The sequence below is a fragment of the Panthera pardus genome, unplaced genomic scaffold (assembly GCF_024362965.1).
Source record: "Panthera pardus isolate Hobbes unplaced genomic scaffold, ASM2436296v1 HiC_scaffold_21, whole genome shotgun sequence".
Classification (NCBI taxonomy): Eukaryota; Metazoa; Chordata; class Mammalia; order Carnivora; family Felidae; genus Panthera; species Panthera pardus.
In genome coordinates, this window is record NW_026526777.1 from 35858251 (window position 1) to 35884091 (window position 25841).

The 25841-nt window shown below is 46.9% G+C and overlaps 2 protein-coding genes across 3 annotated transcripts; one reads left to right on the plus strand and one right to left on the minus strand.

Moving 5' to 3' along the window:
• The first annotated feature begins 100 nt into the window (after window positions 1-100).
• TRAF3IP3 (TRAF3 interacting protein 3) lies at window positions 101-23500 on the plus strand. Of its 2 annotated transcripts, XM_019429473.2 has the most exons (16): window positions 101-342; window positions 3985-4391; window positions 6257-6401; window positions 6543-6606; window positions 6859-6883; window positions 7529-7558; window positions 7649-7744; window positions 13687-13758; window positions 16198-16338; window positions 16489-16626; window positions 18243-18378; window positions 18954-19016; window positions 20458-20517; window positions 21606-21742; window positions 22495-22608; window positions 23257-23500. In XM_019429473.2, the coding sequence occupies exons 2-16, from the start codon at window positions 4044-4046 to the stop codon at window positions 23347-23349; spliced, it is 1662 nt and encodes a 553-aa protein (XP_019285018.1). In that variant the 5' UTR covers window positions 101-342; window positions 3985-4043; the 3' UTR covers window positions 23350-23500. The 2 variants fall into 2 exon arrangements, 1 of the variants encoding a protein (XP_019285018.1); XR_002075079.2 differs by lacking the exon at window positions 21606-21742.
• On the minus strand, window positions 20004-25834 carry CUNH1orf74 (chromosome unknown C1orf74 homolog). The gene is made up of 2 exons (XM_019429495.2): window positions 25585-25834; window positions 20004-24883 (listed from the first exon to the last, which is right to left on the minus strand). Exon 2 carries the CDS (start codon window positions 24804-24806, stop codon window positions 23997-23999), a length of 810 nt encoding a protein of 269 aa, XP_019285040.1. The 5' UTR covers window positions 24807-24883; window positions 25585-25834; the 3' UTR covers window positions 20004-23996.
• Between the last annotated feature and the right edge of the window lie 7 nt (window positions 25835-25841).

Below are 25841 nucleotides of genomic sequence, written 5' to 3' on the forward strand. Positions count from 1 at the left end.
AAGAAAAAGGGTGGCAGGGGTGCCCAAAGATGGGAGGAGCTCCTGTGCTCAGCCCCATAGGCCTCAAGGGCTCAGGGGCCCACTCAGATTGTGCCAGAGAGCAAGAGAGAGGAACTGGGGTGAGCAAGCGTTGTGGCTTTGTCTGTTTCCTGTTTCAGCAAGGCTGCTGTGCAGAAAGAAAGACAGTACGAAGAAGGAAAATGCTAAGGGGGCCCAGGGCCATGGACTGACAGCTTGCACTTGACCCAGCTGCTGCCTTGCCCCATCTGAGACCACAGCCAAGATCTGCCCAGCAGCTGGAATGCTTTCTTGAGCTGCTTGGTTTGGAGCCTGGGACCCAAGGTAACTGAGAAGGAGGATGCTTTTGTGTCCAGGTTGGGGACCTCCAACTCTGGGGTGGGGAAGAAGGTGATCTGTCATTGAAGCTTCCCTCGGCTGAAGGGGGAGACGCAGAAGCAGATGGATTAGTTGAAGAGTGTTGGGGGGGGGGGGTGGGTAAGCAAGAAAGCATCCTGCACTGGCTCCTGAGGGCACAAGCCACACCACAAGGGTACGGCTTTTGTTGCTCCTCTGCTCCATCCATTAGATTAGATTAGGAGTGAGTCAAATGACTTAGGGTCCCGGCTGCCCAGTGATGGGCATGAATTAAATGAACTTTTACCGTTCCCTTCAAAGCAGGAGTCCCCCCCAGACAACAAGCTGCCATTAGAGCACGTAGGTGCAGGCCCTTGCCTTCTCACCTCGCATTAGGATCTCTGCACTAGGGCGGTCAGACCCGGGCAGGAAGCCATTCATTGCACACACAAGCAGGAAGTAGGAGCAGAGACTTGGAAAGGCAGCAACAAACCCCTGTCAGGTGAGGGCACCACCCTGACCTCTCCCTGAGGCAGGATGCCCTCAGCCATACCACCTCCTCCCCAAGCTCCAGTGGGACTTGTCATACTGCCAAGGGACACCCCACAGATGCCAGAAACCCTGGGCAGTGGCCCAGTGACCTTTCTTTGAACCACACAGGGACCAGTTCCCTTTTTTTCTACAGCCTATCCCTGTCAGTCAGCCGTCCCACATGGCTTCTTGTGTTTAAGCAAATCAGAATAGTCAAAACATCCCAGAAAGCTGGATATGATTCCATTCAGCTGTGCGCACCTAATCCTCCCGGGTGTATGGGCCTGGGGGTCTGGGAATGCTCCCTTCTCTAAGGAGCCATTTCTACTGCAACTCCCTGCTGGAGTAACGCATCCCAGCGTCTGCCCCTCAGGAAGCAGAGTGAGGCAGCCGTATTTTTAAGCGAAGTGGCCCACTGGTGTGGACAGCCTGGCAGAGTCCGGGGGAAGACCTTACCTCAGGCTCCGTCTCCTCCCCCGCAGCCCTTTCCTCCTCATGGCAGGAAGGTGGGAGGATTCTCCATAATCACAGGCTTTGCCTCCTCTACAAAGCCTGTGGATTACAGGGAGGGGACCTAGCGGCCCACGTTTTAATGGCGGGATGCAGGCACGCTGGACACCGATTCTTTACCCCGCCTCTTCTTTGCCTTTCTGCTGGGCCTAATTGCGATGGCACTTGTGTCCAGACCACAGAGAAGCCCTTTTGCCTTGTAGCCCACACGCAGAGGTCAGAGGAACCAGAGCAGTAAATATGATTTCAACCCGAGGCCAGCATCCCCTCCATGTGGTAAACAGCACTCCTTCAAAGAGAAGAGGGTGGGAGACGGAAGGATGAGGCATTCTCTTGGTCCTGCAGTGCTAGTCTAGCTGGAGGCGTTGGTCTTACAGCACTGAGTGAGTCTTTAATAGCTAAGATCAGCAAGAAAGGGGTAATAATCATCCCACTTTAGTATTGTAAAAAGCTAACATTTATTGTGCGTTATGTGCCAGATGCTTAATGTGCATTTTCTCTTTAATTCTTATGACCTTACAAGGGAGGCTGCGGCCCCATTTTATAAATGAAAAGACTAAGACTTAGAGATGTATAATAGTTTGTCCAAAAGCACAGGGGTAGTGGGTGGCAGAGCCAGGATATGAATCCACACGGCCTGAGTCCAGAGCCAGGGTTCTCTGCCTCCCCCATCAAAGGCAGAATACCTTCCTATACCACAGGCATAGATTCTGGACATGGAGTTCACCTGTACATTATCCATTCAGTCATGTATAACTTAAAATGAGTGAGCCTTTTGGCTACTGTTCTAAGGTTTTAGATAACAGAGGAAGCAGGTGGAAAGTCAGGGAACACCTACAGAGTAGGAACGAGAAGAAAAGCCTAAAGAGAAAAGCCACCCAGGGGTGGGACGAGAGAACAAGCACTGACAGCCTCACAGTCCTGCCTAGGGTCTGCAACTGCCCACAGCCGGAGGATGCCCCTCCAAGCCTGGAGAGGCAGGCATTTGACAGCATGCCAGGTTTGACCTTGTAAGACCACTCTCCTGGAGTGAGACCGCCCCACCCATGAGTGACCCCAGGGAACAAGTGGTATGATCCGAGAGAGAGCAAGGATCCTGCAGAGAATTCTGGACTGAGCCAGATGGGCAGGAAAGTTCCAATAAAAGGACAGAGAGTCTGCTACCTGTTGAGTCTGTTTGGTCTATAAATAAAATCAAGGGGCCAGAGCTGGTACTGCCTGCTGGTCGATGAAGCTGAGATGTCCTCTCTGACCTCTCCAGGAACTGGGTTCTCGGGTTGTGGGTAGTGAAGTTGCAGGACACAGAGGAGAAGCTGCAGAAGGAGTCCCTCTTCCTTCATCAACCACTGGGCTGACTCCAGCATCAGTGGAGGCAGGGCGCAGAATTTCCAGCTCTCAGGACCAGCTCAGCCAAGTCCGGCCCCAACTCAGCCAAGTTACCAGAGAGGGTTCTAGGAAAATAAACTAATTTGCAGAAGGTAGGTGAGGGAGGGTAGGAAAGAGAGAAAAGGGCACAGAGAAGGAAGAAGGAGTTAGAGTTGGGGGTTCTGTGAATAGCAGGTAGGACCATGTAAAGGGGCAACAAGTGTGGCTTCTTCACCAAGCCTGGTTCCCTGTGGACTTGTTGACACTGTTTGCCTTTGTTTCATTTTTGTTTGTAATAGCCTCATTGAGGTGTAATTCGTGTAGTTGCTAGTTTTGATGGCACAATCTCTGTTTGGGCCAAGGAGAGCTGACCTGGCGGCATACTTAGCCCTAACAGAGAGGAGATTCTAAAACATGGAACCTTCAGCTTGGAGGGCTATTGAGCTGGAAGCTCTGAAATGGGTTTCAGTCAACACTGGACAGATGGCAGGTACTCAGCTGATACTGGTTTGAGTTGATCTGCTCCTGAGGGTCAGAGCCCAGTCCTGGGCCGGAAGTGGATGTCAGTGGACCAATGTCAGTACTTCATGACTGGAGAAATTAGGGTGAGCTTTCCCTCCTAAACCATGCCCAGGACCAGGCTCAGAAGCCAGTCATTAAGGGCCAAAAAGATAGCAGTGGGTGCTGGTCACAGGACTGGCCACACCTTGGGGGGGGGGGGGTCTGGTTATCCCTCCAGGCCTTGACGAGAGTCACTCACCTATTTAGCAACAACTCGGGCCAAGAGAACAGTAAAGATGCTTTTCTTTTAGATTGAAGAACAAGGAGCCAATTTACCTGGTTCTCTAGAAGTCTCTGGAAAATGAACACATCCCTAGCTGCTATCCAAAAGGCTATACACACATGACAATTTTATCAATTATTCCTGACTTAGAGGCAGGGTGAGATCAAGGAAGGTCAAGGAAGAAGTGGCAGCCAGAGAGATCTTTCCACTTTGCAGAGGGAGAAACATAGGCCAGAGGGAAGCAGTATGGAAAGCTCCATAATTAGTATGGAGCCTGAACCCGGGAGTCCTGATTCCCAGTTCGACACCATCACCTCCTCAGTTTTCAACCTACATGCATGGGATGCTGTGCTATTTCTACCCCCTGGTCCTGGGAGATAGTCATTTTTTCTGCCCATCTCCTGACCCCTCCCCTTCTCCTCCCTCTTGGCATTTGGCAGACCCAGGCAGCTATTCCAGGAACTGGAAGCCAAGCACAACAGGTGCTCAGGAGGTCATCATGATCAGCCTGGACCCCAGGCCTTCCCCTGGCTTGGCCCGGTGGGCCGAGAGCTATGAGGCCAAGTGTGAGCGCCGGCAAGAGACCCGTGAAAGCCGCCGTTGCCGCCCCAATGTGACCACTTGCCGCCAGGTGGGGAAGGCGCTGAGGACCCAGCAGAGAGAGCAGCTCCAGAGAGCACGACAACAGGAGTTCTTCAGGAGGAGGAACCTGCAGGTGGAGGAGAAAGGCAAGACACAGAGCCCCAGGGCCAAGGAGCACGGTCCCTCGAGGAGGCCAGGCCAGCCAACTGACCTCAAGGAGCCCTTGTCTTGGGCCAGCAGGATCTCCTCCTCCCCCCAGAGGCAGGTGGGTCATGTCAAGGGACACACTGCTCTGGAGGGTGGCAGGCACGTGGGTGGGCTCAAGGTCACTAAAAAGCGATTGAAATTAAGTTCCTTCTTCCCTAGTCATATAGCAGTCCCCCTTAGCCACTTACTCATTCAGAAACTTTTATTGTTTGGGTCTTTGTTTGCTTAGCTATTTTTTTGTTTTGCATTTGCCTTTTAGGGAAGAAAAAATAATTTAGAAAGTAAGTCCATTGCTAATTCCTAGTTATCAGTTCAAATTTAGGCAATCTATACCTATCTTTTACAGCATTCATTCATCCAGCATTCCACAAATATTTACTGTATATGCTTACTGTATGCCAGGGACACAGGCCCATCTTCTTGATGCCCCCTCTCAGAAACACACACACACACACACACACACACACCCCTCCTGTTGCACCCACCTACATTTTCTCTTTCACTTGGACCATTCCATTTGTACTAAATTCACTCAGTAAAGGTCTTGTGTGGTCCAGTAAGCTTTCTCTGGCTTCTCCAGGCCACCTCTGCTCTCTGTGGTCCTTATGAGGTTATAAATCCTCTAAGATTGTGTAATAATACTTAGAGCACCCATCATTCTGGCCTGGGAAGGAGCAGTGCTGGCAAAAATCAGGGTGTGCCGAGATGATCTCAGCCAGCAAACCATCTGTGTCTTCCTATCCATGTTCTGAGCATGTTGACAGCAGGGATGGGTCCATCATATTCCCTGGAAGTGCCTGGCCTGGTTCCGTACCGAATAGAAGTTCATTCAGGGTTTCTTAACCAGTGGATCTGTTAGCCACAATAGAAGGTGCTGTTCACAAAAATGATCCTTGAGCCCAATTGTAAAATAAAACCAACTGTGTACTTTCTAAGGCAAGAGGTTTCTGAAAGCTTTTTGTTTAAAAAAAATTTTTTTTAAGGAGAAAAAGAACGAAAACACATTTAACTAAAAAACTTTACCTATGCCTAACGGTTATTTAAGGTTTTACTGAGATTGAGTCAGTCTGCATGGTTGGATACTATAGGCATTTCTTAGCCTTTTAGTGTTCTGTTACAATCCTAGAATTTTTGAGTTTGCATAAAGAAAATACAAAAAGAGCAGACTAGAGGGGCATCTGGGTAGCTTAGTCAGTTGTGTCCGACTTCAGCTCAGGTCATGGTCTCATGGTTCATGAGATCAAGCCCCGCATCAGGCTCCACACTGACGGTGCAGAGCCTGCTTGGGATTCTCTCTCTCCCTCTCTCTCTGCCCCTCCCCCGCTCATGCTTTCTCTCTCTCTCAAAAATAAATAAATATACTTAAAAAGAAAAAAAAGAGCAGACTAGATTGTGATGGCTACTACCACACTCTTCCCCATACCTCCCTGCTCTAACGTCTCTTCACACAAAACCTCAGTGGTATTCCGGCTACTACTGAGAGGAAGGAAGCCACCTCTCCAATATGGAAATGGCCTGGGAGATCATCCACATTACACACACTCATACACAAACAGGAGACCAAGACCTGGTAGAAAAGGCAGGATCTAACCCAGACCCCCTCACTCTAAGACCAGTCCTCTTTCCACATCACCATACTGGCAGTGTAAGTGGCTAAAACCAAACAAGGTAGATCAGGGATTCTAGAGAAAGTAAGTAGAGACAAGCCCAGCTCCCCATTTGCGTGGTCTGTGGAGAACCATACCCACCAACCAGGACAAGAGAGGGCAGGAGCAGGGACAATTTTGTAGTTTTGAAGGTTGGAATGGGCTACTTTGGCTTTCTGGATCTGAAACTTGATCACTGGTTCATCTTTCTGCAATCTGCTGGAGAATCACGCTGTAAGAAGCTCTAGGCTTTCAGCATCCCCTACTTGCTTTCCAGGTGTCAGGAACCAGCTCTGAGGCCTTTCCAACCCAGCGTCACCCTTCCTCAAGCACCCAGAGGGATCTGGCTCACCTCTCCTCCCAGGCTGGGGGCCTTTCACCACAGGACTCTCCCATCAAGAAGCCACCCACACACCACCGTGGTAAGAGCTGAGCCTCCCTCCCTCACTGGAGCCTGCATAAAACCTTGCCACAGCAGGCTCAGCTTGCTGGCAGTGGAGAGGCCTCTCCCTTCCCACTTGCTCCTCCATGGGTTCTGAATCACCTTATCCTCCATTGCTCAGGCACTCAGACAAAGGCAGAAGAAGCCCAGCCAACAATTAAGAATGATGCCAGTCAGCAAACCAAGTGAGTACTTCCATGTGACCCCAGCTTCCTTACATCCCATCCATTCCACTCTGATAAGCTCTGCTTGAACCCTCACCCAGTGTGTGGAGAAGGAGCATGATGAACTTCTATGCCCACCTTAACTGAGAGAAAGACCTTCCCTACCCTACTGGCTCTTCAGAAGAGATCAGAGAAGGAATCGACCCACTGCCTCCTGATGTGCTTTTTTTTCTTTGATCCATTGTCATTTTATTCTATTTCTTCTCTTCCCAGTTATGGAGTTGCAGTTCTAGATAAGGTAAGAAAATCCTCACTTTGAAGGGGTTGACTCAGATGATATCCCAGCTCTTCCAAGTTCTGACATTCTGGAATTCTATGGTAAATACAGCTGGGATGGAGGGACACCTTCTTCCTGGATAAGCAAAGGGACAGGGGCCTGGAGGGACTCTGAGCCAAGGAAGAAATTTACTTGACATGAACCAGTCCTGGCTCTGGTTCCATGTTCCAGGATTTCAGGGAACCTAGAGTCTTCCTTCTTTTTTTTTTTTTTTTTAATTTTTTTTTTAAAGCTTATTTGTTTATTTTGGGAGAGAGGGAGAGCACAATCAGGAAAGGGTCAGAGAAAGAGAATCCCAAGCAGGCTCCATGCTATCAGGACAGAGCTCAATGAGAGCACAATCCCATGAACCGAGAGATCATGACCTGAGCCAAGATCAAGAGTTGGACACTTAACTGACTGAGCCACCCAGACACCCCTCTTTTTTTTTTAAGTTTATTTATTTTGAGAGAGAGAGAGAGAGAGAAAAAGCATGAGTGGGGGAGGGGCAGAGAGAGAGGGAGAGAGAGAGAACCCCATGCAGGCGCCACACTGTCAATGTAGAGTCTGAGGTGGGGCTCAAGCACCCCTAGAGTCTTCCTGAATACCCTTTTTCTTTCTCTCTAGGAAATCATCCAGCTTTCTGAGTACCTCAAAGTAAGTAACATGTGAACTCTCTCTTCAGTTCCTCCACCCATCTACTCCTTCCTCCAGGTTAATCTTACCTTCTTGCATTTTCCCCCCCAGGAGGCCCTCCAAAGGGAACTGGTTCTAAAACAGAAAATGGTGATTCTCCAAGACCTACTGTCCACCCTGATAAGGGCCTCTGACAGCTCTTGGAAGGTAAGGGAATGAAATCTTTGTTTGAACAAAGCTCATGGGCTTCTATGGGTGCCCATCTCATTCTTCTTTCCACATCACCCCAGCAAGATAAGGGGTTTTCTCACTACTGAAGAGGCAAGGTGGGGGGGTTGGGGGGTGCTGAGGTCTAAAGGGCAAAGATATTACATACATGGGAGAGCTCAGCTAAATCCACGGTCATTAGCTGGGGTGATGCTGCTCCATACCCAGGGAAGACCCAGAACCAAAATTGGAAAGAATTCCCATTTTTTAATATGTTGGAAGAAAAGGAGGAAGATCCCAATACAGTTGCTATTACTAACTGTGGTAAATGTCAACTATTTTTATATGGGATTCACACCAATATTAATGCCAAGCCATCATGCACCCACGATTCAGCTTAGACATCAATGTCAAAGTGAGATAGGACCTTAGATATCACATAGTCTAAGTTTTCTCATTTTACCAATGAGGAAACTGAGTGTCAGAGAGGTCAAGTGACTTGCCCAAAGTCACATCACTAGTTACAGGCAGAACTGAAACTAAAATTCAGATCTCCTTATTTTAGTCCATTTGTTCAACAAATATTCATAGACCGTGTTTTCTGTACTGAGCACTGGAAATAAAAGATTAATTAGTCAGGGTTCCTGCTTTTAGAGAGCTTGTGGTTTTGTCAGGGAGACAGATGCCTAAACAATGCGGAGATATCAGAAATAAACGTTTTTCAGGATATAATAGCACACAAGACGGAAGGAATGAATCCAGAGAATAGGAGAACCAGGGAATATTTATAGTTACATAAGTATTTTCCAGACAAATGTGGAAGTGGGAACTATATTCTGGGATGGAAATACAGCATAGGAAAGACCCAGAGGCACGATATGGGTCTCAATCTCAAGATTGCTTTATACTCTTTAAAAAGTTTATTGAAAACCCCAAAGAACTGTTTCTATTTAGCATATTGAGATTTACTATATTAGAAATAAAAATAGGAATCTCAAAATATGTATAAATTTTAAAATAAAAATAGTAAACCCATTGCGTGTGAATCTAAATTACATATTTTTATGAAAGATAAGTACATTTTTTGAAAAAATAGTAAGAGAAATAGCATTGTTTTATACTTTTGCAAATCTTTTTAGAGTCTGAACAGAAGACAGCTAGATTCACATATTTTCTTCTGCATTCCATCTGTTGCAATACATTGTTTTCATTGAGGTGTAGAAAAGGAAAATCCAGCCTCACACAGATATGTAGCTGGAAGAGGGAAGCCCTCGTAGAACCAGTGAAAAGGTCTTAGGGATTCCCAGGGGTCCTCAGACACCACATGGAAACCCCCTAGACTATATTATGTTCAGGGAGCTATGCCACTGGGGCATAAGGCACCAAGTACAAAGAGAATGTACACACTCACAAGCCTCTGTGGACATCTAACCCTACAGCATAGATGGTTTGTTATTTAGACAGAAAGATGGGATGGGACAGTGTACAACAAAACTGAGAAGTTTACAGTGATGTAAAAGAAGCTTCCTAAGCTCGGTCCTCCTTCCTTATATATCATTGTACCAGGATTTAAGTGTCTGTGTTTTGGGGCTCCTGGTGGTTAAGGAAGGTCGTTTGCATCAGCAGAGCAGAAGCCTGAGACAGACAGCTGTGCATGCCAGGTGGTTTCCGGTGCTGAACTAATTTGAGATCATCTCATTTATTCAACAGACATTTGATTAAGTTTCAACTATGTGCTGAGCCCTGTGCTCCAGGGACAAAAAGTAGGGTTCTTGCTCTTGAGGAGCTCACGTATCAGCCAGGAAGAGAGAGATGCGTAGTAAACAACACGAATACAGTGTGGAAAAGCCATAACAGGGGTTTCTACAAAGTGACACAGAGGAAGGAGAAGGAGGCAATTTTTCTGCCTGAGGTGGAACAGGGTAGGATCCAAAGGAAAGGGACCATTTTAGCTGAGCCTGGAAGGATGCATAGTCTACCAGTTGCAGACGTAGGAATGATGATGGGGAAGAAAAAGCAGAAAGGAAAGGGGATTTAAGGCAAAGCAATCGGAATGATTATAAGGCCTCTGTGTAACAAGCAATTGGGTGCAGCTGAGTTTGGCTGAAATGAAGAGATCATGTCAGAGGAGTTCCGAAGACTCTGGAATTATGAAGCTTAAACTTTTTCCACTGATGGGGTATGTCAAACGTAAATAACACAGAGACTCCTTCCTAAAGGAAAAGCATATGTGTCACAGATCCGTGAGAACACATGCTACCCATGTGAGAAACGCTGCTCCAGGCGGTCAGCAGGTAGCACTGGGAGGGCGCTGCATCTGGGTTGAAAGTCCTGCACTTAGCAAGATTCCGCCCATCTTCACAAGCAGCTCAGTCAGGGGCCGTGGAGTTGTGCTCTCTTCGGCAGCACACAGGCTGAAATAGTTGCGGAACTGAGCTGAGAATGAATGATCCGATCTGTGCTTTGAAATGGTCTCTGACAATAGTGAGGACCTGGGCTCCAGGTGGGTGTGGAAGCGGCGAAATCTCTGGTGACATCCTAGGCCCTGAGGTGCAATCAGAGCCTGAGTCATTGGAGCTCAGTGAGGACGGGACACACTTCTCAGGGCACCTCTGCGGGCAGTTTCACTCCACGCTGGGCAGGGCAGGCGAGCAGAAGCTCCTTTGGTTGTGGTTTTCTCCCTCCCTTCTTCCCACCCCTCTGCATACCCACGCTTCTTTTCTCCCTCCCCCCCACTGGCACCCCAGCTTCCTGTTTTTAACAAAAATAGTCAGATTTGTCAGTTAAGGGTTCTTGCTTCCCTCAAAACAAAATCATCCAGCCCTCTACCCCTGCCATGGAGACCTCAGCCTGGATGAAAGAACAGCTCCAGACTGTGGTATTTGGGAAAACCAACTGGAAGAATGTGACCCAAACGGGGACTTTGACATTCAACCCAGTTCAGACCTTTTATTTTTTCCATTTGGCCTCCATGATTTGAATCTCCCAGTTTCACATGCAGGGCAGCCCACGGCAAACCCTGCGAGAACCCCAAGAAGGAGCTCCCTCCATTGTTTCTACCTCCAAGCTAAGTCTGGGCCTACTGGATGTGGTGGGGCCTGGGGCACTGCTGATACTCCCAAGCTAGGTCCAACCTTCAGAGGGGAGATGGTTCGGGCGGTCGAGAAAGCAGGCTCTCAGTATTGGGCAATACGAAAACAAGAGTGGGGCACAGTTGGGTTCTAAGTTCTGCAAAGTGGAAACGAGATCTTGAGATGACAGCACAGCGGGGGATTGGCTGCAAGCCCTAAGCAACCTCTGCTAGAGCACAGATGAGCTGTGGGTTGGCGCTTCTGCGGTGTGGCGGTAGTGTTTCTGGAGAACAGATCAGAGGCCGGGGAAAGCCAAGCAGAAGCAGGAGCTGAAGCCCTCGGACCAGCACCAGGTGTGTACGGCCTCCACCTTGCTCCCTTTTCCAATTGGGGGTCCCGTGCTCTCTGAGCCCTGGGCTCCTGGCAGGGGGGGCGACTGCCAAAAAAAGGTCCACAGTAGGCCTGTAAAGGGTGCTTCTTCCCACATACTGTACCACTGGGTTTCAGTTGGGGTAGCTGGGGCTCAGACCAGGAAACTACATGCCCCATTTGCAACAACTTGGCTACAACTTTCTTCCCTGCCTCAGGGAATTTGGGAAGGTGGAGCTGTGGAAAAGAGATTTTTTTCAATCCCCAGACTTGGGTGGCCCTTCATCCCCACTGAAGGGGCTATCCTGAATTGTCTTTTATTGCATTGTGAATGGAAAAGTAATCTGGGGTACGGCTAAAATACAAAAACAGTTGGAAGAGGCAAAACATTGAATTAAAACCACAGTAAGGAAGGAGAGAGGAGCTACCCAAAGATGGGAGTATATGGGGGGAAATGTAAGGATGTAATGTTTTGGGCTTGTTCGTTTTCTTCCCAAACTACAGCAAGATAAACCTTAAACTCGGTGGGCTTGATTACATTCTGCCGTGGCAAGAGTTTAGGCACAGGAAAATGCAGAGATCTGAACCAGGAAATGGGGGTGCAGAAGGAGTTGATTTCAGGACCTGTGGACTGACAATGAACAGGACACTCAGGGGAATGCAGCCCTTTTACCAGTTACTCCAAAGCCCAGAACAATGGAAGTCTTTGTCCATCTCTTTTATCTGTCCCAAAGCCCTGTGGTTACTGTAGATGCCAAATCCTAGACTCTCAGCTCTCACACGAGACATTATGAAAAACATTAATAGCAGGAGACACTTTGAAAAATTATTTTTGGCAAAGCCTTTTGCTTTTGCAAGGCCCAGCTGAGTAATACAGGAAGCAGAAAGGGTGGGGGCGCCCCCTGGCTCCCAGGGTTAGAAGAATCAGCCAAACAAGATCAAAACAGGAGCTGTGAGATACCACTTCCTGCGCCCTCCCCAGGTGCCCTGAAACTCAGAAGGGGACAGACCTCAAAACAGAGTCCCCTCCTCTGCACCCAGGCCATTACAGACGGGAAATGTTATGAGGGTTCCAAACACCCAAGCCACCTGAGAAGGGCCATGGCATCTCAGGCCAGAAGAGAAATGTAATTTCTAGACCTCCCAAGTGTCCAGCAAAGCCTACTGGGAAAAAAAGCCAGAAAAAGGATATGAAAACTGGTTATTGCTAGAGACCCACACCCTCCTCTCTCCCGATCCTCTCACAAACTTAGGTCAGACTCAGGCCTGGAAGAACAAAACCCCGCGGTGGTAAAAAGAGACAACTACAGGTGGGGGAAAGAACAAAGCAGCAAGGAGGTTGTTAGCTACTCAGCTAAAATACTGAAAAATTGAGAAACAGATAAGGCTCTTCCTGCCTGCCTTTCCCCACTCCCATCCTTGAGATTAGCATCCCTCTTGGAATGTCCAAAATGTCATGCAACTGACCCTACTTACGTGTGACTTTCTGGGAAGCCCTTTAATCACCACCACCACCCCCCACATACACATACCCTGCCTCACTTGATCTCTCTCCTCCATGTCCTGCTTTCTTAAAGAATTTCTCATCTTGAGTCCAGTGTGTGTGTGTGTGTGTGTGTGTGTGTGTGTGTGTGTGTGTTAGGGGAAGGAAGGAGGCAAGGAGGGGAGGCATTAGTTTGTTAGGGCTGCTATAACAAAATACCACAGTCTGTATGGCTTAACCAAAAGAAATTTATTTTCTCACAATTCTGGAAGCTAGAAGTCTAAAATCAAGGTATTGACAGGGTTGGTTTCTCCTGAGGCCTCTCTCCTTGGCTTGAGATGACGGTCTTCTCCTGTGTCTTCTTCACATAGTGCTCTGTTCTCTTCTTATGAGGATACCAGTCATAGTGGATTAGGGCCCACCCTAACAACCTCATTTTAAATTCATTATCTCTTTAAAGATCCTATCTCCAAATACAGTCACATTCTGAGGCGCTGGGAGTTAGGATGTTAATGTATAAATCTGAGGGTGGGGAGAGCAAAGGGGGACACAATTCAGCCCATGATGGAGGTAAGGAAGGGAATGTGGAGACCCTTTTGGTCTTACTGGCCTATACTTTAGAAGTAAAGATCCTGTACACAACTGAGGGGGTGAGGAATACAGAAGTGCCTAGACAGACAGGAGAGAGAGGTAATGAGGAAAGAAAAGAAGAGCTTAGAAGATTTCCTTCAAGTGAACTATTATCATACCTTGAGCCATTGGATAGAGGACCTCAAGATACAGAGAAGACTTGGGGCCAGTCCGATTCCTCCTTCTCCTATTCCAGAGACAGAAGAAAAGATCTTCTACCTAAACATCCTTTGACATCCTTCCTCCTCCCTACCTCCTGAAAGAGTTCAGTTCCACAAACATTGCTTGAGCACAGACCATGTTCTAGGCAGTAAGCTGGGAAAACAGAAGAAAACTCTTTGCATGCTATATTTTGGCCCAGACTAATTAAGTCATCCCATTTGCTCCAGGGCCAGCTTAATGAAGACAAATTGAAGTGCAAACTGAGATCTTTAGAAAACCAGCTGTACACCTGTACCCAGGTAAGCATTCTGGAGGACATTTCCAGCCCAGGAATCTAGAATTAAAGGAGAATGCTTGAACCTCAATCCTATGCTCTAGAAAGATGAATGTACACCCAACAAAGATGAATGTACCCATTCCTACTCACCCAGTTCTGGCTTTGTCATTTTCATTTTGGTCCCCAATCCACCCTCTACTCCCTTTTTCCTAGTGTCCTTCCCTTTGTACCCTGAGAAGGAACCCCCAAATCAAGTACTTTGCCAGCTCCAGGGAAACCTTAGGAATACCTGGAACTGTAAGGAGAGGTAAAGATTCACACCACCCAGATAGACCTTCACAGGTCCCAATCTTTGAACAGAAGTGTTGGATATTATAATAAAGCCTTACAAAATGGTTTCCATTCCACGGGCAACTTTTGTCTAGTAGCAATCCCTGGGAGAAAGTAAAAGGCTATGACTCTTGGCTTTTCTATGGCATTGTTACCCATCTTCACTAAACTCTGCATTGACCTGATCTGGGATTACAAGAGATAGAAATGACAAGTGGTGAGGGGTCAGATAAGAGAATGAGGTGAAGCATGTGGAGTTGGGGAGATACGATGGATGGTTGGGGTCTTGTGGGGGAACAGAGTTTATAACCAGGTTTGCTGACCCACAACTTTTATTTTTTCAGTATGGCCTGTTTTGTCAGACTCTTATGAACTAAATAATGTCAACCCAGCTCATAAAATACCAACATATAATCCAGAATGCCAGTCTCTTGATTTTCAGCAGGGGTGAGGGGTGGGGGAGCGGGTAAAGCTGGCCAGCATGGTTAAGTCCACTAACTGGGACATACCCATGTATGACTTCAGCCAGTGGCTCCTGGATCTGGCGTCTAATGGAAATTCCAAGAACATAAGACCCACTCACATTTAAATCAAATTTTCAGATGGTCCCAAAACTAAATGGAAATGACTTCGTATGGATCCCTAAATTTGCATGATCTGGACTGCTGTTTACACAGTGGGTAACCCAGAATTGACAGTAAAAGCTTCCTGCCTTCCCCAGAATCACAGGGCAAAAAGATGAAAGGGATGGGGAGGGCAAGACCCTAAGTGAATTTGTAAAGTTGCTCTTTTCTTAAATCCTGAAGCCAATTTTTTTTTTTAATGAAAATGTATTAATTTAAAAACATTGAGAGTGTTGGGGATTGTTCAGATCTCTGAAACTACAGACATTTGAAAAGGGGGGGTGGGGCGCCTGGGTGGCTCAGTAGGTTAAGCATCCCACTTCAGCTCAGGTCATGATCTCGTGTTTCATGGGCTTGAGCCCCATGTTGAGCTCTGTGCTAACAGCTCAGAGCCTGGAGCCTACTTCAAATTCTGAGTCTCCTTCTCTCTCTGCCCCACCCCCACTTGTGCTCTTGCTTGCTCTCTCTCTCTCTCTCTCTCTCTCTCTCTCTCTTTCTCTCTCTCAAAAATAAACATTTAAACACTTAAAATTATAATAATAAAGAAGCATTAAAAAAAAAAAGCTTGCTCTCTAACCTGAAGGTATTTACAATCCCATGAGGGAGAAAAATGAATCAATAGTGTGGGAAGATAGAGACATACAAGGGATACTACATGAACCCAAAGAAAAGCTACCTAACTCATAATGAGTTGGGGGATAGGGGTGATTGGTCAAGATTTATCAGACCTTACATGATTCTTGAACTGAACCTTGAGCATGAGTAGAGGTTAACCAGGTGAAAAGGGTAGGTAAGGACCTCTAGGCATAAACTATATGGACAAAGGCAGAGGCCCAAAAGCACAGTGGTTAGGGGATCTGCAAGCAATTCAGCTTGGGTAGAAGCAGCATAGAATCAAAGTCTGAGCTACATGTGGGAGCCATGCCAAGGAATTTGGACCTGATCCTTAGTCACTGAGAGATTTAAACAGGGAGTGACACGATCAGCTACAAGGTTGAAGATGGAGAAAATATTGCATTGACCCATAGAGTCACAACTAAGGAGGTGACAGGAAGTACAGAGAAGAGACAGAGACAGATATGAGCTGTTAAAGAGTTTGATTTGACAAAGCTCAAGGAACAACTGATTACTGGGAGAAAGAGAGAAATCAAGGATGACTCCCAGGTCTCAGTCCTGGGAGACTGAGCAGGTGATGATGTTGGTCACTGAGATAAGAAACCCAGGAGAAAGGAGGTTGAGAAAGATGATTTTGCTTTGGAAATGTTGAATTTGAAACACCCCTGGAAGGCCGAGGGGATGCTCACCATGCCAGGACACTGTTACCCCTGCTTACCTCCCTCATCACCTGGGACCCTCTCCCTGCTCCCCTCCAGCCTGGAAGAAGGTCCATCAGATTACTGGTATCTCTGCTCTGGGGGGCAAGGACCCAATTCTTTTCATTTCTCTATCCCATCTCAGGGCTCAGCACACAGCTCAATATGTTTTGTTGAATTGCATCAAATTTACAGAAATACTCCCCTTGGGGAATGAAAAAGGTGTTACTGGAGATGGAAGACCAGAAAAACAGCTACGAGCAGAAAGCCAAGGAGTCACTGCAGAAAGTGCTGGAGGAGAAAATGAGCGCAGAGCAGCAACTGCAGAGCGCGCAGGTGTGGGCATGCTGTGTAATCTTGAGGCTGGGACCCCGGGGTGGGGGGGAAGGGGGAGCCTCTGGGCAGCATGGGAGACACCTGCAGAACTCCCGGGAACCCCCAAGGCACCCTCCCCTTGTTCCTCTTGTCTGACCCCCCACCCGCCAGCGGTCCCTGGCTCTGGCTGAGCAGAAGTGTGAAGAGTGGAGGAGCCAGTACGAAGCTCTGAAGGAAGACTGGAAGAGCCTGGGGACCCAGCACAGAGAGCTGGAGAGCCAACTCCATGTGCTTCAGTCCAAACTGCAGGTAGCAGGCCCTGGGGTTGGGACGTGGGGAGAAGAGGCAGGGTTTATGGGGGCAGTGACAGCAGTGAGGAGAGAAGCTGCTAGTGAGACAGGGGGTTCTAAAGGCAGCTGAGAGCATCTGGCTTTCAGTTCCTCACTCAGTGGCCACTTTGGACCTGACTCACTGCTGGGGCCCTGAAATCTAACTCTGAGCTCAGCAAGGATGTCTGCACTGCTGATGCAAATGAACCAAGTGTTCACTGAATGACACCAACCAAATGCAAAGGGCTGGACTGGAATATTCATCAGCCTACTGTCAGCCCACTCTCTGCACCCCATCCCAGCACAGCATCCAGTTCGGAACAAAGGTCACTAACTTACTTACAGGTTGAGTATTAACTAACATCCCGCCAATGTAATTTTTAAGCAATTACAGGAGACCCTTGGCATTCTCAAGGGTTCCATCATTTCCAGCCTGTGTTACCTTGTAAACTTTTAACTAATCTCCTGAGCCTCAGTTTCCTCACCTCCAAAAGGAGGCTAATAATAGTACCTCCATTGCTTGTTGGGATTTTAGGAGGATCAAGTCAGGTAATCCATACAGTTTGTTTACTTACAAACAAATTTGGTTTGAAATTTTGAAGACCCACATCAAAAATTTACCTTTATAGGGGTACCTGGGTGGTGCAGTCGGTTAAGCCGACTCTTGATCTCTGCCCAGGTCATGATCTCACAGTTGGTGAGTTTGAGCCCTGCATCAGGCTCTGCACTGATGGTGCAGAGCCTGCTTGGGATTCTGTCTCTCCCTCTCTCTGCCCCTCCCCTGCTTGTGCTCTCTCTCAAAATAAATAAATAAACTTAAAATAATTTTTTTATAATTTACCTTTATAATTTTACTGAAGCAGAAACCTGAGCAGCCAAACTAATAAGACAGGTCACGTTAGTCTTACTGAAGGTGTGAACCCAGCTAGTCAGTGCACTACAGCCACATCTCCACATTTGTGGTTTCTTCCTCCTGTCACCTACAAGGCAACTCTGATGAAGATCTTTTTCTTTTTTAAAGGTTTTTTTTTTTTTTTAATGTTTACTTATTTTTGAGAGAGAGAGAGAGAGAGAGAGAGAGCACGAGCAGGGAAGGGGCAGAGAGAGAGGGAGATCTAGAGTCTGAAGCAGGCTCCAGGCTCCGCACTGTCAGCAGAGTCTGACACAGGGCTCAAACTCGTGAACCGTGAGATCATGACCAGAGCCAAAGTTGGACTCTTAACCAACTGAGCCACCCAGGCTCCCCATGAAGGTCTTTTTCTTTTTAACCTTAATTCTTCGAGAAAAATGACCCTACCACAGAAAAAAAAGTTGACAGTGTTAGAATGAGAAGTAAAGACAATGTGAAGACACCTAGAAAAGTGATGGGTGTTCTTCAATTTGGGTATTACTCAAATGAGTCCCTTTGAATAGTAAAGTCTAATGCATTGTTTAAATGTGAGGAACATAGCAAAGGAAGCACTAAAAATCCCAATTTTCCCATTTTCCTAATACTCCTATCTCTAAAATTCTAGTTTTCCTCTTCCATGGAATCTGTTCCCATCCTCCACCCCAGCACTGACCGGCTTCTGTGTCGGCCCCTCCTCCTCCTTACAGGGAGCAGACAGTAGAGACTTACAGATGAACCAGGCTCTGAGACTTCTGGAGAATGAGCACCAGGAACTGCAGGCCAAGATTGAACACCTGCAGGGGGACAGAGACCTGTACAGCTCGGATACACAGCACCTACAAGGTACCCTTCTCCCCAGAGGCCTCTGGCTCAGTGAGCCCAAGTGAGCCCAAGAAAGGAAGCTGGGTAGAGAAGGCGGCTTCAGTCTTTGGTTGGCTTTGTGATTTCATTTGACCCGGAGGGACAGGCAAGGCTGTTTTAATCATCCAAGACTGAAAATGAATCGCACTGCACTAGCGGATCTTGTAGTTATCAGCCTGCTTTTCCGGCCCATCCCCTGAGCCACGTTGCAGCACTCCTACTTCAGTCACACGTGCCAAGGCTGCATTTCTAATTCAAAAGGGAAAGGTCAGTTGAAACACAAGGCGCCGTGAAGGTTTCCCATCACAGCCTCTGTGTCAGCTGAGAGGACCAAATCGTGTGCAAATACAACTCTTAATTCAACCTGACGTTGTCGATGCTGATGAAGTCCAAGGCACTTGGGATCTGGTTTACCCGTCTCAGAACTAGGACAAGTAGAAGAAAGAGCAATTTCCACTTGACACACATCAGAGGCCTACTACTAGGTCCCATTCTCGGGTGTCAGGTTCATGAAGTCTTAGTTTCGTCTCTTTCGGTTTGCATTATTTCATTTCCAGATCAACTGAAGAGGTCAGAGGAGGAGAAACTCGCCCTGGCGGCCAAAGTACAGCAGCTGCAGAGTAAGTTCCCTTTCCAGATCCTCAAGCAGCACAGCTGGCTCTTTGGTGCTCCTGCCGCACAAAGGGCTTTGGGGCCCGGTCTTGGACATGTCCTTTACCTTTGTGCATTTTCAGACCTTCTTGGGAAGTGAGAGGTCATTTACATAGCTCTTCGCAAGTTAGTATTAGCCTGGTCTTTTCTTCTCTACTTTTCTCCTTCCATGCCAATGACAACCACCTGAATTTCCCCCAGAATTGCCATTTCCCTCAATTTTGATGTTAAAAAATGGGTTTTCTAAGCCAGTTATTTGATATATTGTAACTTATTATGTACATGAGTATGTCATATAGACTTCTGTCACTAGGAATGGTTCAGAAAATCAGCTCACACTACTTATGCCTCAGTCCACTTCAAAACTACCTGTTGGGGCCAAAGAGGAAAAAGGACTTTTCAGAAGAAAAGTAGGCCATTGCCGAAAAGCTAGAGAACCTGATTCAGTTAATAGCTCTGCTGGCTGCCCACCGCCTTAACCTCTGCTACCCCAACAGAGATGTTTTGTGTAATTAGTATTAACAGAGAAAGGCAACCAGCAGTAGATGCCGAATGCCTACAGGGCAGGAGCTGAATGGACCAGGAATCACTTCAACACCATGCTTTTATTTATTCAGTACATATCTACTGAGTCCCTACTAAGCACCAGGCACTTTAGACATACACACTGAGGACACAGTGCTGAAGAGAACTGACACAGCTCCTTCCCTAATGAAGCTTACACTCTAAGCTCTATAATAAAGTATGGAGCTTCTACCAACAAGTAAGTATGTGTCAGGCAGTAATAACTGCTAGGGAGAAAAATAAAGCAGCTTAAAGGGAAAACAGTTGCTATTTCATACAGGGTCATCTGGGAAAGTCTTCTAAGGTAACATTTAAGCAGAGACTTAAAGGTAAAGACATTGAAGGAAGAGACATAAGGACAGTGTATTCACAACAAAATACCACACACTGTGTGACTTAAAAAACAGAAATTTATTTTGTTCTGGAGGCTAGAGGTCCAAGGTCAAGGTGTTGCCAGGGCTGGTTCCTTCTGAGGGCTTTGAGGATAGATCTGTTCCAGGCCACTCTCCCTGGCTTGTAGATGGCCTTCTTCGCCCTATGTTTCTTCATATGTCTTCTATCTATGCATGTCTTTGAAATGTCCCCTTCTTACAAGGACACCAGTCATAAGAGATTAGGGCCCACTCTGATGTCCTAAAATTCTTGATTATCTCTGTAAAGAACCTGTCTCCAAATACGGTCACATTCTGAGGTACTAGGAGTTAGGACTCTCCCCCTATGAATTTGGGGGAGCACAATTCAGCCAATAACAGATAGGAACATCTTGAATAATTAAGGTTTGTAGCAAAGTTCTGAAAACATTGTTTATAGTCAATATACAGACAAGTTCCTTGTGTCTTCCCACAGGTCTGCTTCAGAATCAATCCTTACAGCTTCAAGAACAGGAGAAACTCTTAACAAAGAAAGGTCAGCAAATTTACTTCCACAAATTCTAAGATACTGGTCTTTCCTTGCCTGCCTAGAGGCAGAGGAATGGACTACATGACCTCTTGGAGTCCCATGCAGTTCTAGGAGTCTGTGAGGTCAGGGATCTAGCCGAGCTTTTTAAGGACTGATCATTGGCTTTGAGAACACTTTAACTAGTTAGCCTCCTATCCTGAGAGGTACATAAACTGTGAAAAGAATTTCTACTCTCTCTGAAAACATGTCTGTGTTGAACATTTCAATAAACTGATTTTGAACTCAGGATTTAATGTCAATTTTTACATTTGACTTTCCAAATCACATCCCAAGTCCACACCTCCACACCATGCTGCATGCAACAGTCACCTCACTCTTAGCCCTCAAGAGTCTGCTGCCTTAACTCCCTGAGAAGAATGCATCATGTATCTGAGGGTGGGGGGCAAAAGTTCCTCATGTATGCACTCCAAGTGGTCTTTTGTTTTCTCATCACAATCACCACGTAAAATATAAGGCAGAAAGTATTATACCCACATAGCACAAGCAAGAAAATGAAAATCTATGGTCATCAAAATTAAGGACGCAGCTAAGACAACAATCCAGAATTTCTGACTCCTAGTTCAGTGCCCTCTTCACCAACACTAAGACTTCTGCGTGGCTCAGAAACCACTTTTAACCACATGGAGGTGAATTCTATGATATGACAGCCATTCTCATTGACTTTGAAATAAGGACAGAAGGGGAAAGGGGTTAGTTCTATTGGAAGTATCCAGCAAACCTACCAGAAGTACAACAAAAGAAATTGGACTAGTAAGTATTCTCTAGAAATATCTGCCACTAAACGGGACTGGGGATACAAAGAAAAGTAAGAGGCCAACCTTGCCCTCATGCGGCTCAAATTCCAGCTGTGTCAAGGCTGAGCAGGGTCCCAATGGGAGAAAGTCAGAAAATTCTACTCCATGCAGTCTAGTCAGGGACAGGACCTCTCTTGTTCTCTCCCCTCCCTTCCCCTCACTCCAGACTTCTCTCAGTGATAGGGCCCTTCCTCAGAGGCGTGGACCGCACTATCACTGAGAATCTGGCTGCTTTTTTAGATCAGGCTTTGCCTGTGTGGAGTCCAAAGCCCTCCCATAAGGAAGTGGAACCTGAGGGTACAGGGAAGGAGAAAGAACGGGATTTCAGAGACCAGCTGCAAAAGAAGACTTTGCAGCTCCAGGCCAAGGAAAAGGAGGTGAGAACGTGACCTCAAGGTAGTGAGGGGCTCATACCACAATGGTAGGGAAAACTGCTGGGAGGCAGCCAGGGAGCAGAGATTTCAAAGTTTAAATTGTGATTGGATGCCAGCAGGTATTCACTTTGCTTTTAGGCTAACTTGTCCATCTTTTTCCTTCTTCATTTATACCAACCATTATGCAAGGTTTTATTAAATAGTTACCTTTTATAAAGTCAGCCTAAACTAAAACACACTTAATAAACATATTAACTCCTCAAACTTTGTCCTACATAGAGTTATCTTAAAACTTTATATAGTGTCTTTTAAGTAACAAACTCTTCCCATCTACATACTTAGAAACCTACATATTCCCAGAGTATTCACATGCAACTCAACTAGGTCCTGTTGAAGATGCTTCTTCACCAGTACTAAGATCATTCCCAGGTCTTTTGTGCTATAAGAACTTCATTTTTTGGTGTCCGCATTTACAAAGCACTTGCACACACACAATCACATGAAAGCACTAACGTGTATAATAGATAGTATTATCATATGCATTATAATCAATCATTTAGATGAACACGTTCCAGGCAAACTAAGTAAGGCAGCCAGAAGATAAACTGAAATCTCTGAGCAAAGGCTGGGAAGGGAGGATGGTGGTAAAAATTCCAAATGAATGAAGGGGTAACTCACATAGGGCCTTCTCCCCGACCTGCGCTCTATCCCAGAAGGAACTGGTAGTGATGATGTTGGTGGTATTCTCCCCCCAGTGCAGAGAACTGCATTTGGAGTTAGACAACCTCAGTGACGAGTATCTCTCCTGCCTGCGTAAGCTGCAGCACTGTCGAGAAGAGCTGAACCAGAGCCCACGGCCGCTTCCCAGAGTAAGAGGGTCTATCCTCCCATATCGCCCTGGATGATGGTGGGACAGGTCCTCCTTTAGTCAAATCTTGCAGATCATTCATCAACTCGTGCCAACGTTGGGCCAGCCCATTCCATTCAGCTTGGTTTATATACTTGAGTATAACAACTGTCGGGAAACACTTGCTCATGCAACCAAGCCTAATTTTCATGGAACTCTTGAGCCTAAAGGAAGAGGCCTACTATTAGCTAAAGTATGAAATGGTGTTCTTTTAGCCTATTATGAGCTAGTGGCAAGAGTAAGGAGAGAAGAAAAAAAAAAAGAGTAAGGAGAGCAAAAGTACTACAGAATATGAATAGAGAATAATATAGTGTTGCTAAGTTATTTTCCATCCTTGATTACTCTAACCAGTATTTAAGTATCTGGCCCTTGCTGGGTATGGTTCCCTAGGCCAGTGATCCTGGGCTTAGGGACCAGTAACCAGCAGTAAAGTGGTCTTATCCCAAAGAAGTGAGCAAGTGAGAGAAATAATGATATAAAAAGCTTTTTCTCCTCTACTGACCCAAGGTTTTCCACGGGGCTGGAATGGGAAGAAGGAAGATTATTTTTGTCTGTATCTTCTCCAAACAACCCATGGCCTCTTTCTCTTTCTCCCCTTCCCTCCTCACAGAGGCAATGTGGCCAATGGCTCTCGATGCTGATGGTAATGATTGCTATAGCACTGGCAGTGTTCCTGGCCAACAAGGACAGCCTGATGATCTGAATCACTTCGGACAGCTGCCTGGGTGAAAGTCTGAAGCAAGAAACTCAAAAAACCCAGAATGTTTACATACTTTAGAGTGTGGGTTTTCCCACAGAGATTTCTGACTTTATTATTTTTTTTAACCTACTGTAAAATAAACTTCACCTAACAAGTCTCTGTTCCTCTGAACTCTTAGTTTACCCCTGAATGACAGACATATCACAACACAATCATAACACATTAGAGAATCCTGGTCTACTCTCCCTAGTCCGATTCAGTTGGTGGTATATAAACATGCAGTAAAACTTACCTAGTCCTCTACTTTCTGGCAGACACTGCCCACCGGGGCAGGTATATTTACAACCACCACACAAGAACAGACTACTTGACTTCCACCGCCTGTCTCCACAATCTTTCTTCTATCCCCTATCCAGTGAAAAATGAACAGACATCTCAGTTAAGTCACGAGGACTCCCTACTATAGAAATGGCAACTATGTACAACCAACACCACTATCACCTGTTCCCATGCCCACTGAGATGAGGACAACTGTTCGCAGAATTTTTCCCTAATTTTCTCAAGATGCTCAGAATTGGTCATTGAGATGCCATCCCTAACCCGGAGCTGATCATCTACTGAGCATCTTCTACATGAGAGAAGAGCTGAAGTCAGAGAGCCACAGCTGGCAACGTGACTATCTCGGAGGAGATGCTCAAGTCAGCAAAGTCATTCTGCCTCCTACATCGAGTTCTAAGGTCCTTCTCCCAAGTGTTTATAATCTCCCTCAGGGCTGGGAACAAGCTCTCTGGGACACTAAAGGAATAGAGCAAGACTGGGGACTGACCAAGCAGCCATGAGATCCGGGCAGTGAAAACCCGTAGTGGGGTCAGGGCTAAGCAGTTGTCATCTCCCTGGTTCAGATGAAAGGTATATGGAACAGGATAGCCCAGGAGGATCCCAAACACAGTACAGAGATTCCAGTCTGAAGAACGAAGTCTGCTGCAGGAGACTTCCAGGGGTAAGTCCCTCTGCAGCCCTTGCAAATGTGTGATGATCTCAACCATTATGGCCTTCAAATCCTGAAGTTGGTCCAGGGAGCAAATAGAAGGGTGAGGTTGGGAGCTGGAAACATCCACAAAGGCTATGGTACCAAGCAGTACCTGCTCCAAGCGCTGACATACATGCTCAGGACTGACAATCAGGCTGTTTTCTCCAATCTCAAGGATGTGAAGTCCCTGGGTCAGGAAGCCCAAGCCCTGCAACTCCTCCAGATAGCTCTGGAGCTCTGATGTCCCTGCACAACTGCAATCATAGAGCAGGGCTGGCTTCAGTCCCCGGGCCACGGCCAGCACCTCTCCAGCTAGGTGAAGGCAGACGGCTCGGGGTGGGCCCCGTCTCTTTCCCATGCCCAGGGTCTGCTGAGCAGCTGCCACCAGCATCTGAGGACTTGGTGTTGACATGGGATCTGGAAGCAACATCAAGCATGGCCTCCTTACCTAGCCACAGTTCCCTGCCCTGGACCGCATCTGTAAGCTCCAGTCACTTGAGGAAGGGCCTAAAAACAAAGCAGTAGCAGGGACTGTTAACACCAGCCAGTGACACATCAGGAAACCTGCCAACAGCCTTCCCCTAAATTTTACAGCACCTTCCAAAGATCTTTTTGTCCCTCCCTCTGCTTTGAAATGCTAATACAGACCAGACAAGATGAGATCATCAATCGTAACTCATTTCTAAGGCTGCCTTAGTCTCCCTTAGTCCCAAATTTCGTGTGTCTTTCAGGCCTCATGGCTAGATTTATATTCTCTCTGATTTCTTCTAAATTTTACCTGTTGTAAACTACTTTCTTGGATTCAACCCTTAAGGAGTTTGGGGCAGAGAAGTGGCAGGGCTGTCTTTGGCAAAATTCCGGGCATTTCATCTAAAATTGCCCTTCTGAGGTAAAATTCTCGGTTCCCAAATTCTAGGTTTCCATTGCCAGCTTCCTCTTATCTTCCCGCCAATAACTAGGAACAGCGGTCTGATTAAATACACACAAGAATGTGGACTTATAACCACTGCACCCTGAGACGTAAAAGTAAATAAATAAAACCTGTTAGAACTGCAGGAGGGCTGTGTTTTACTTTTGTGGTCCCCGCCTTTCCCTTCTGGCCGATGTCGACGGACCCTCGGAAGATGGGCTAACTCCAATCCCCCCACTCTGTCCTGAGCACACTACAGTGATTTGTTAAATGAGGCAGGTCTCTTTCACACACGTACGTTCTGCTTCCACTTCCGCTGCAGGTTCGCAGGCTCAGAAATGCCTTCCAGTTTCGTGCGGGCTGCCGAGGACACGGCGAGGACCGCGGGCTCCGCCGCAATACTGGAAAACCCCTTCAACGCTCTGGGTTCCGAGTCGGCGAAACGGGCCTACCGCGCTTGCCCAACACAAGCCCTCCCACCGCTTTCCGCGACGTCATGCATTCTCCTCGCGCGCCTCGCGTTAGAACCTCTGGCAAGTCTGTGCCGGAAGTGTG